Source organism: Leptonotus elevatus, chromosome 6, assembly GCF_054856555.1.
Source record: "Leptonotus elevatus isolate MCC_2025b chromosome 6, RoL_Lele_1.0, whole genome shotgun sequence".
NCBI lineage: Eukaryota > Metazoa > Chordata > Actinopteri > Syngnathiformes > Syngnathidae > Leptonotus > Leptonotus elevatus.
In genome coordinates, this window is record NC_141244.1 from 13,046,331 (window position 1) to 13,057,438 (window position 11,108).

The following is an 11,108-nucleotide window of genomic DNA, read 5'->3' on the forward strand; positions in this document are numbered from 1 at the left end:
TATACAAATAGGATGCAAGCTTCTACAAACATGTGCATGCGTGCTCATGCGCATGTTTGTGTGTGTTTGCAGGCAGGTGGGGCCTGTGTGAATTCCAAACTAATGATAGTCTTAGAGAATCTGACAGTCCAGTCAACACACACACAACCACTAAGTGACGACACACAAGTTCACTGAAAAAAGTGTGTGTAGTTTGCAGTCTGGTTTTATAATGCAGTACCTTCAGGGAGGGTTGAGGAAGAGGAGGAGGAGGAGGAGGAGGAGGAAAATGATGGGCTTCTGGGGAGAAAGTGGTCGACGTGACCGCTCATTGGCAGCGTGCTCCATCCCTCCTCTCCTTTCCAACTCGTTCCCCTTAAAAGTGTGCTGGATGTATTCTCCACCACGTTAACTTGCTGGCACACTCAAGGATACAGACAAGAAAGCTCACCTTAGGCAACATATATGAATTCCATTGCTATGCTGGTCTTCAAGTCCTGCCTTGGACAGCTGGTAGGTGGGAGGAATGGAATTGCATGTGTACATGTAGCGTAGGTGTTCTTTGTTGAATTTGGATCGACATTGGAAAGTTGTGGTAACGTTGCTTGTTGTTGTTTGTGAGTGTGGAAGCGGTTAGACGGGCATACTGCTCACTGTGTGCGCTCTGCTTTATTGGAAGCCTTGTGCTTGAGTCTTGTAAGTGGTATCATATTTAAGTGTTTGCTATGCCCACGATTTTTTTAAACTTCAGGTGAAACTTCGACAATCATCTGATCATGTCGTGACTGGAGACTAATTATATTTAATCACTACCATGTTTGTTTGCTGTTCACTGCAGTGTTATTTCAATTATCATTTGGTAATGTCGAGTTTCTTTGTAATTATTGTCATTTTTATGTGCTTAGAAACCAGAAACCAGAAGTTCTCGAGGGAGTCTGGACCGAGATGATGGAGGACTCCAGCCACCGGTAAGTGGCTCCCTTGTTTTCTGCCTCCATCACATATGGTGTGTGTGTGCGTGCGTGTGTGTGTGTGTGTGTGTGTGTGTTTTTTGTTGTTGCTGTTATCAGCAGTGGCATGGCAGCAGCAGGGTTGTAAATGAAACAATGCTGATAACAGTGAGTATAAACATCTTGGTTGGGTGCATATGGATGTTAACACGTACAGGTAGTCCTCAACTTACGAACACAATGAGTTCCGAGAGGTTGTTTGTAAGTCAAATTTATTTGAAGTCGAACCCCTATTATTATTTTTTAATAAATTAATAAAAAAAAGATGTTACAAATAAAAATGAAACAAATTATATACAGTATATACTCTCCATATAGTGCACAAAAAATGCATTTTATTATTATTATAATTTTAATAATATTATTATTATTATTATATATATATTTTAATGTATTTACAATAGTTGGTGTATGAAGAGTGCGAGCGCCACGGCTCCTGTGCCGTGCATCACCGGACAGTGAGGTAGATGAATTGCGCAAATGGCGCAGTGCTGCTCGGCGGGGTTGTGGCAGAGAGGGGAACTACAGTACAGTACTTTACCATAATGCACGATGTGGCGCGCACTTAAAAACATTAACTTGCGAGCGAAATACGGCATTTATGGACATCAGTCAGCCTTTGTTTGGATCTGCGAAACGTTCGCAAGTTGAATGTTCATAACTAGAGGACTACCTGTACAACAACTCCCAAGACTTCTTGAATTGTTTCCATTGCACTTAACATGTGTATCTTTGGGAACAGAGTTTACTATTGTTCTTTATAATTTATGTTAAAATCAGTACTTCCTGACATCTAGCTAATGCATGTTTTGCATAAAAAAAAAAAGGCACACCATAAAACAAAAGTCACATGAAATATATTTTATATATAATGAAACAATAAGCATGTTTAGTTCAGGTTGATAAATCGAAGTAGTGGAAAATAATATAAAAGCTGACAGATAGATCAGCTGTAGTAAATTAATAATTTTTGGAGCAATTAAATAATATTGTATAATTTCCGGTGGCACAGACAATATCTCATGGCACACTTAGGAAGTGGTTTGCAATAACTGGTAAAAACACGGAGATGATTTCCAAGATGAATGAGTCACGTTCTGGTTGGTCTCACTGCAAAATAAATTGGTGGCAGCATGTGTTTATTTTCATGACAGCGAAGGGTTGTGATCCTGGAGCAGGAAGTAAGCCATTTGTGCTGGGGTCAGCAATGAGGGGTCGGTGGATTCCCACATCGCGGCTGGTTATTAATAGAAAAGCATTACATAAACACCAAACCGTCGTCTTTGTGCTTTCCCTCTTTGCCTCTGTGCGTTCGTGTGGAGTTTACTGGGTTCTGCCCAAATCTGGCCACCTGTAATTACACCCAGAAAATAGCAGTTAAACTATTCGGAGTGTGAAGCATGGCGTCACAGGAAAATCCCACATGGGTCGTTTCAAGTGAAGCCATGTTCAGACCTGGAGTTAACGCGTTCCCTTGGTGATGAGGTCACTGGTAACAGGTCCAAGTTCAGGTGTGATGAAGGACGCACAGAGATTTTGAATCAGGAAGCCTGGTGTAAATTACTGTATCCTAGTGGGGTACACAAGATTTATGGTTGCTGGGCCCCTGTTTAGATTTTTGTGCAGAAAGCTCGGCTTTATTCGATATATTGATATTCCCATTTTAGGATGTTTATAACCGTACTATAACTCTGTATTGTCCCTTTACACCAGGGGTGACCAACCTTTTTGAAACCCCTGCGTTAAATATTTGAATGCACGCGTAGAAACTCGAAGATATGAATTTAACCATAAATTTCAGTGTACTACATTGAATAATGCCTGAAAGAGGAAGTCAACCCCCCCTACCCCCCCCCCCCCAAAAAACACATTAATTATGTTGTATGTTCCCCCACTAGTCTAAACACATTGATTAATATTGTGTTTATGGAATAAAAATAAAGAGCAAAATCCACCCATTTTTATCCATGTCAGAGGGCGGCCATTTTGCATATTACTGTCGGTTGACTGTAAAATGACATCACGGTTGCTCAGGGCTCAGGTAACAACCAATCAATGCTCAGCTTCAAAAAGCAAATGAGCCATGATTTTTCGTGACCTGCGCCCTCAGCAACTGTGATGTCATTTTAGGTCAACAGCAAGTGACAAAATGGCCGCCCACTGAGATGGATAAAAACGGGTGGATTTTATAGTCCACAAATGCACTATTCATCAGAATGCCACGTTTAAACTAGTTCCCCTGCATAGAACATACTAAATACTTTTTAACTACATCAAGCACTTTTCCACACTCACAATTATTTTGTGTTTTTAAAATGTGAAATTTCAGCTGTCCTGACGTGTTAATCTCATACAGCATGTGAAAACATTTGAAAAGAGTTGCACGACAAGATTGAACCACAACACAAAGTCATTAAAAAAAAAAAGAGTCCTGAAATGTTTTGTTTTCTGGATAGTGCATATATGTCAATAATAGTCATGCATATCAGGAAGAGGATTTTTTTTTGTACCAGAAGCCATTGGCCTTGCAGTCTAATGTTGCCATTGGCAACGGAGATATTTCTGTCTCTGTAATTCATCACACTGCCTGACCTCCTCCTCCCATAGAATGTGGTTTGTGGTGGGAAAAATCTCCCTCCTATATGTGGGGGTTTGTGTTACTGTAGTCAAATATTTTTGGGGTGTCTGTGGTTGTCAACCCTCAAGGCTCCCATTGCACAAAGACTTTTCTCAGCCATTGCTTCTGTTTTCTTGCACAGAGAAGCTAAATAATGGACCTAAAATTTTGAATCTTAACTTGGCTGGCATCCTGACAACATAAAATTGCCTCATTTTATGTTTGCAACCAACAATTCGTCAAGGACCGCTTCGGGGGTTCTCTGTTGATTTTTATGCGTGTGTGGCCACACGGAACATTTTTACGTTCATGTAACATGGTGATAGACCACACACACACACACACACCACTGCAAAAGACGAATAGAGACTGAGTGTCGTGTGATTTGAACATTAACATGCATTCTCTACTTTTCTTAGACGCATAGTCTCGCCTGTAAAGTTGTTTAATTTCCTCTCAAGCTTCTACTTAGGCGTGCATACTTGCTAACCCAAAGTATTGTTGGTGTGTTTGTTTTTGCAGACGGGAAACCAACACATATACCAGCCCGTTGGCAAAGCAGGTAATAGACAGGCCTGTAACCTTTAAATTATAGTCCCCCAACCACACTTTTTTCCTCTCTTTCCATTTAAACCTCTAAAGTGTGCATTTAAGTGTATAGCGCTTTAGCTTTCTTCATACAGCTATGGATTTGTCTGCATCCAGCAGACAGTGTCTTGCACTTTTATAGTGCATGTTTGAGCAAGGTATTTTAGTCTCTGAGTAGAAACCTCCAGTTTTTATTTTTTTTACACGCTATTGTTGAATCCTGTGAGATTCTAGAGCACGATATTATAAAAAAATTAGCTTGCAATGGGGCTACTACACCCCTGAACTAAAGAGCGTTTGTTTTGTGCAGAACTTGTGGCCCCCCCGAAGAAACCACCACGACCCGGGGCCCAGAGCCAAGGCTGCAGTCTGGCCGGTCTGAACACTGCAGATAGCTACAATGATGGCGTGAAGGTACACAAAAAAAGCTTGACGGTGTGCAAAAAGCCTCAGAAATGTGGAATATATTCATTGATCACTTGAATGTCGTCATCAAGCAAAAACAACACTACTTTGCCAAATATATACAATACAGTGCATGTTTTAATGCTTCCCAATAATAACTTGTCTTCTTTGGGTTTGCCTGCTCCCACTGTTCTTCCTCTTCCTCCTCCTGTACTGCCTTACTGTTGACCCCCAGCCCTGGCGGGTAAGCAGCATAATGTCTATATGTCTGCCTGTCTGTTTTGTTCATCACACATTTATTTCACACTCTTTGTCTATCCATTCTGTATTTATTTCCTACTGTCCCCTTTTCCATGCTCTGTTAGTACAAGATAATTCCCCCCTTTCAGCAAACACATCTGTTTTCTAGCCAATATGAACTTTTACTAGCAATATTAACTGGCTGCCGTACTGAAAATGTAATCACGCAGCTGTCTCTTTTCAAACAGTAGCCAGTGTAATGAGCAGATGGCATTTGTTGTCCTATTTGACTTCCTGTCCAGCATATTCTGTGCCCACCTGTTGTTTTGCTCTACATGCATATATTTTCATTATAAAAACATTTCACTGAATAGTAAACTTAATAATTTGATTTCTGTAAGTCAAATATTGCACGTAGGAAGAGACATTTATGTATTTATTTATTTATTTTATTCAGCAGAATGAGATAATGAGTCCATTTCAAATTCCAAGTCTGTGCTTGTGTCCAAATTCACAAGGCTGGGTCCTCCGAAGGCCGGATTTGTCGGCTGCATGACGTCACTCCCAGCGCGACTCTATAGCACGCACGGACTTACATATGAATGGATTGTCAATATTGCTTGTCGGTAGCGCATTGACCGACAATCCATTCATGTGTAAATCAGGCTTAAGTCAGTGCATGCTGTTGAGTCGCGCCGGGATTGACGTCCTGATGCCGACAAATTCGGCCTGAGGAGGACTCAGTCTTGTGCATGTGTAAGAAGCTTGAGAAACGTATATACTTTGTGCCTTAGAGAGCCATCTAGTGGCTGTATAAGTCAAGTACATGCTGACGTGGGTATTGTAGTGGGGAGTTAGCAGAGCTTCACAGCCATGTGGCCTTTCTTTTAATTACTTCTTTATGAATTTGTACATTCAATTTGACTTGATTTGCATAAAACTTGGTGAATGGGTTGAAGAGAAAATAAAATGTTGTGCAATTTTAAAAATTGGGTGGCCTACCAGCAAATAGTTTCAAGAAATTACATTTTCACCAACATTTCATTCAGTTGGAATGTTAACAAATAGCATCTTCAGCATGATTTCTTGATTTTTCTTTCCCTCATAAATTCTTATTAATTTCGTCTCCGTAGTGTTGTAGACATGCAAATCGTCCACTGGATGAGATGCACACAAAGTATTCATATTGTACGTCTCGTCTGTAGCGTCTCCATATTTTCCTTTGTGTATTTCGTTACATAGTAAACACAGCACTCATTGATGTTTGTACTTGACTTGGCTCAGCTACAGCCCCAAGAGATCAGCCCCCCTCCCACCGCCAATCTGGACCGCTCCAACGACAAGGTATACGAAAACGTGACGGGATTGGTTAAAGCTGTGATCGAGATGTCCAGCAAGATTCAGCCGGCTCCCCCCGAGGAATACGTTCCCATGGTCAAGGTAAGCAAGAGAAAATCGGTTGTTTTTCAAAACCTGACTTGGATCCTTAATAGCAGGCTGTTCTGCTAAGATCATTCAGAACGCGAGCAATCAAGTTTGCGCCCGTTTTGAGCAAATCAGGCTGACTGTGTCCTGATGAATACACCAGTAAATAACATTTGTCAGTTCTTTGGGCCGTATTGACGTCATCCGAGTTCCAGGCTTGTTTATCAGAGCTGTTTGGCTCAAAGTGAAAAGATTTTGTGGTTTCCCGTTTTCAGGATGTGGGCCTCGCGTTGAGGACGTTGTTGGCCACAGTGGACGAGACCCTACCGCAACTTCCAGCCAGCACACACAGAGAGGTGATGACACACTCATACTTGCACAAAGTACAAACGCACATTCATCATCGTTGTTATTGTCGATAATTATTATTTTTTTATTTGCAGATCGAGATGGCGCAAAAGCTTTTGAACTCTGACTTGGCAGAACTGATTGGAAAAATGAAGTTAGCTCAGCAATATGTGATGACGAGGTAGGTGTAACCTCTTCCTGGTATAATGGTATGCTTGACTTATTAGTGAACGTCAGCAGAAACAGGGGTTGTATTGTATCCTTTGCCTACTTGTTAAACTATATTGTAGCTAATGTATATTTTTTTTATGTATCACAATCAGTCTTCAGCAAGACTATAAGAAGCAGATGCTAACGGCCGCTCACGCCCTCGCCGTGGATGCCAAAAATCTGCTGGATGTCATCGACCAATCTCGGCTCAAGATGATGGCCCAGTCCCGCCCACACTAGCACCACAAGTGCTCTTCACGGACTGCTGGATCCGTTTACTTCCTTATCAGTGAGAGTTGTTGGAACCTTCCATCCAAAAAGTGACTAACGGGGGCGGGTTGGGGGCCCCGATATCGTCGTGAGTTGATCACTTATTTAACTCTGCACCACTGTGAGATCTTTTCTAAAGAACTGAGCAAAAACAATTCCTGAATCAGGGATTTGTCATCTTTGTGGACTAAACTGGGAGAAGGAGAGGATTAGCAAGGATGGTTTTCAAATAGAACACCAAGGATGAGCCCAATTGGCTCCAAAATCGGTTGCAGTTGTTGGAGTAAACCAAGCCATCAGAACTGGACTCTCTTGAGCTTCACATATCACAAGGAAGAGACTCAATCAAGCATGTCAGCCGTTTTTGTGACGCAGTGCACATTCTCCACTCCCCATTTTCCCCCCTCGCACCCTCTTTTATTTATAGCATCACAAATGAGAAGGAAAGACACGATACAAAACACTTTGTTTGCTTTCTTACTGACTCTTTTCCTGTTGTCTTCCTCATTCAACTCCGGTGTGAGCAGGTTTGAAAGATTTTGATGAAGCCACCTCAGACGTCACCGAGTTTGCTCTTCGTCGTCTGTCCTTTTGACGCACAGTCTTCGTCGAAACAGAAAACGCTGACATATTCGATCCCAGCAGCACTGAGGAGGATGAAGGCGAAGGTGGGTGGTGGTGAGGTCCTCCTCTTTGTCACACTTTCACTGTCCCCCGCCATCATATCCGCCGGTGCCACAGTGTCATTTGCCAGGGATGCAAATGATCTTGAGCACGGCAACCTTTGTTGAACGCATAAAAGATCCGCGGCCCGGAACTGGAACGTCATCTCGCAAACTCACGAGATTGAACTGAGAACACAAAAGTCCACGCGTGTGGCGGGACGGATGTAAGTGGTATGGAGGAGAGCATATTTGCACAGCACCAAAATGAATCAAGAGTAGTTCGAGCCAGGTTCGATTATCACGTCTAGCCAGCCAATCAGTACCTGGGTTGATATAGGGTTACAAATGTAAAATAAACAATTTATTTTATCTCTTTGTTGTTGTGTAAATCGGCTCATGTTGGTATATTGTAAACTGTACTGTACAGAAGTGGTACTAGTAAACATTGTTTTTTATTTTGTCTGCCTTCTTGTTAAATAGCAGGAAGACGTGGAAATGGTGTGTAAACAAGTTTTGAGTTGTACTCAATTGCAAAAAAATACCATACATAGTGCCAACATTTATTCTTCAACTGTTAACATAACATACAATTCAAACATGTTGTAGAAGTACGGAAGAGGATTAGGGCCAGTGAAGAGGGTTGGCAGGATTCTCACTTTATTCTCGGAATTCTGACTTTAAAGTGAGAATTCTGACTTTTGAATAAAGTCAGAAATCTCACTTTAAAGTCGAAATTTTAAGATTAAAATTAGAATTCTCATTTTAAAGTCAGAATTCTGAGAATAAAGTGTGAATTGTCACTTTAAAGTCAGAATTCTGCCAACCTTTTTTTCCCCTTCTCTTTACTGTCCCTAAGTGTGTTTAAAATGAACTCAATAAAATATATGAGCTATTGTCAAAGCAACATGGACATTACATGTATGCTGCTGTCCAATGAAAAGCATGTATTTCCAAATCTGTCTTGTTTTTATCCAGAAACAACAAACGGTTGCATTTGGCTAATAAAAAAAGTACAACAAAATTTGAAACAGAATGCTTTTCATTCGACTGCAACAACAACAATAATAATGTGCAATACATTATCTAGGAACTCTAGTGAGGACGAGTGGTAGGGGGGAAAAAATTATGAGCTCACTATATGGACAAATTATTTGATTTTTAATTCAAATAATTGACCCAAATCTATCATTTTCCAAATGATATGTCCTTTTCAAGATTTGGATGGATGAGTTTGGTGTAGAAGAACTTGCAAGCCCTGACCTTGTGTTTCATGCAAATTATCCACTGCAATTACTGTAAGTGCCCATTCCGACTAAGGTAAAAAAAAAAAAATCGGTTAACAGAGGGATCCGGGTTACCCCTGTCGAACCTCAGTGTGACTTGAAGACCCCTTGACCTCAGTTTGACCACAGTAGTGTGCCTGCAGCGACCAGCAGCAGCATGGCGGCTCGCCCTCGGGCGCGAACTGACCCTACTCCGCTAAAGTTGCACAAGCTGAAACTGTTACAACAGCTGACCGCGTTCCCGTTCCCATCGGAGTCCACAAAAGCGGCGGACGCGGCTCCGTTGCACGTGGCCCTGCTGGCACATTGCTTCACGATGGCCTTCATGTGACCTGCACGGCACACAAAGGATGAATAAGAAATTGTCATGCTTTTTGATGTCTGCGTCCCGAGAGGTCCTTCGGGGATTGGTACCTAAAGTGTCCACGGCTGTCATGCAAGTGTCCAGAGGTTTTTGACATTGTTGTGTGCTTGCGTTGCACTCGTCATTACTGAGAGAAGAACTGCACACGTAGCAGCTCAATAACAGCACTGCAAGCAGAAGACAAGCAAGGCGCTGATGTCAAAAAAATAGCCACCACGATATGAATTTGCTCAAAACTAATAAAACTGCAGTCGTGTAGTTTTGCAACTGGAAGAGAAAGCAATACGAGTCAACGACAAGTGTATGTTACGTAAAATGCTAAATGTAGCTTCTAGTTAGAGTGAGCATTATGCATTTTCAATCTAAACACAAAAGCTCCGAATAGATGGAGGCGGTGCCGTTCCGCCGAAATACACGCGTCAATAACTGGTGGAACAAATACTGTCCATCGTCATGACAACACTGAATAAAAAGTGTGTGCGCTTATCAGAATGTGAGGCTGTTGGCCAATCCATTTTTTTTAAATGCTTTGTTTTGGTTGAGTTTTTATTAATTTTAGACAGTATCGGTTTTTAAATGATAGTTTTTGTCAAGTGCTAGGTATTTTTTAAATCAAAAGTATTGCATAATAAAGTAAAATGCAATTCTCAAACAACCGACCTTCCTTCTGTAACCACGTATGTACAGTACCAAAATAAATATGTTTAAAATCAATGAATGAAAGTGCATGTATATTAATTTAATACAACAAAGAGATGACTTATTTTTTATACTAATAGTTTGTTTTATAAACGTAAAATGTGTTTTCAGTTGGCTTTCATTAAAAAAAAAAAAAACTTTTTTTTTCTTTTGTAAATGAAAATTTTTCTTATTTTGTTAGCTAGTAACCTTGACATGCACACTCTATTCTATATATAAAAACAAATGTAAGTACAAATTCCATAACGTCTCCTTATTCTGAAATGTGTTTTCCTGTATGGCCTACTTATTAATTCATAATTACTGCTATCCATAGCTTGCCGCGATGTTATCTCACGTAATTATACACTGAGAAATGTTTTGTGTACGAAACAAAGAGCACTAATTCATGCAAATAACCGAATTAACTAGCACCAATGCTACCCAGGAGACCTCTTCCAAGGCCTAACAATTGTTCATCTGGATCAGCAAGAAATTTGACATCCTTGCAGATACCACAGTTAAGTACTTCCTGCATATGCCACGGGATTTTTTTTTTTAAACAATAAATGCATTGGAAAATGTTCCGTAAACGTATGTTCAAATATAAAGCAAATGGTACAGCCTTTTGACCAGCAGCATGACAACTGACCTGGCGAGAAGAATAGTGAGAGGAAGATGAGGATGAGCAGCATCCTGACCGACGACCACGTCTCACCTCATGTGAGTCTGTCCAACTTGTCGTGCCCGCTCTGCGAGTGTAGGTGTGTGTGTGTGTGTGTTGAGTTTCTGTTGGTACAAATCCACTTCAACACGGTTCCACCCATGTTATCTGCCAAAGTGGCATTCAACTGAAAGTATTTCATAAATGTTGTCTTGCAGCGCGTGTGCGCGACATTCTTTGATGCTTGGTTTCACAGATACTCCAGCCATGTTGTCCAACGAAAGATGCTTCCTTTGTGCAACAAAGCCTTTTTAAAAGCGCGCACAGCTTGACAAGTTGTTTGCTTTCTTTTCTCTAGTCGA

At 41.1% G+C, this 11,108-nt stretch overlaps 2 protein-coding genes across 12 annotated transcripts in view; one reads left to right on the forward strand and one right to left on the reverse strand.

Moving 5' to 3' along the window:
* Positions 1–8,217, forward strand: part of LOC147172070 (focal adhesion kinase 1-like) — a 48,956-nt gene extending 40,739 nt beyond the window's left edge. For all 11 annotated transcript variants that reach the window (XM_086077488.1, XM_086077484.1, XM_086077491.1 and 8 more), the window contains 7 exons: positions 885–947; positions 4,129–4,168; positions 4,505–4,608; positions 6,124–6,279; positions 6,540–6,620; positions 6,708–6,793; positions 6,936–8,217. In XM_086077488.1, the coding sequence (XP_085933614.1) occupies positions 885–947; positions 4,129–4,168; positions 4,505–4,608; positions 6,124–6,279; positions 6,540–6,620; positions 6,708–6,793; positions 6,936–7,062 (657 nt within the window). In that variant the 3' untranslated portion in view covers positions 7,063–8,217. The remainder of the gene's footprint in view (positions 1–884; positions 948–4,128; positions 4,169–4,504; positions 4,609–6,123; positions 6,280–6,539; positions 6,621–6,707; positions 6,794–6,935) is intronic.
* An 86-nt stretch (positions 8,218–8,303) lies between these two features.
* LOC147172071 (uncharacterized) lies at positions 8,304–10,877 on the reverse strand. Its single transcript, XM_086077495.1, has 3 exons — positions 10,735–10,877; positions 9,455–9,571; positions 8,304–9,372 (listed from the first exon to the last, which is right to left on the reverse strand). Exons 1-3 carry the CDS (start codon positions 10,775–10,777, stop codon positions 9,155–9,157), a joined length of 378 nt encoding a protein of 125 aa, XP_085933621.1. The 5' UTR covers positions 10,778–10,877; the 3' UTR covers positions 8,304–9,154.
* Positions 10,878–11,108: the final 231 nt, after the last annotated feature.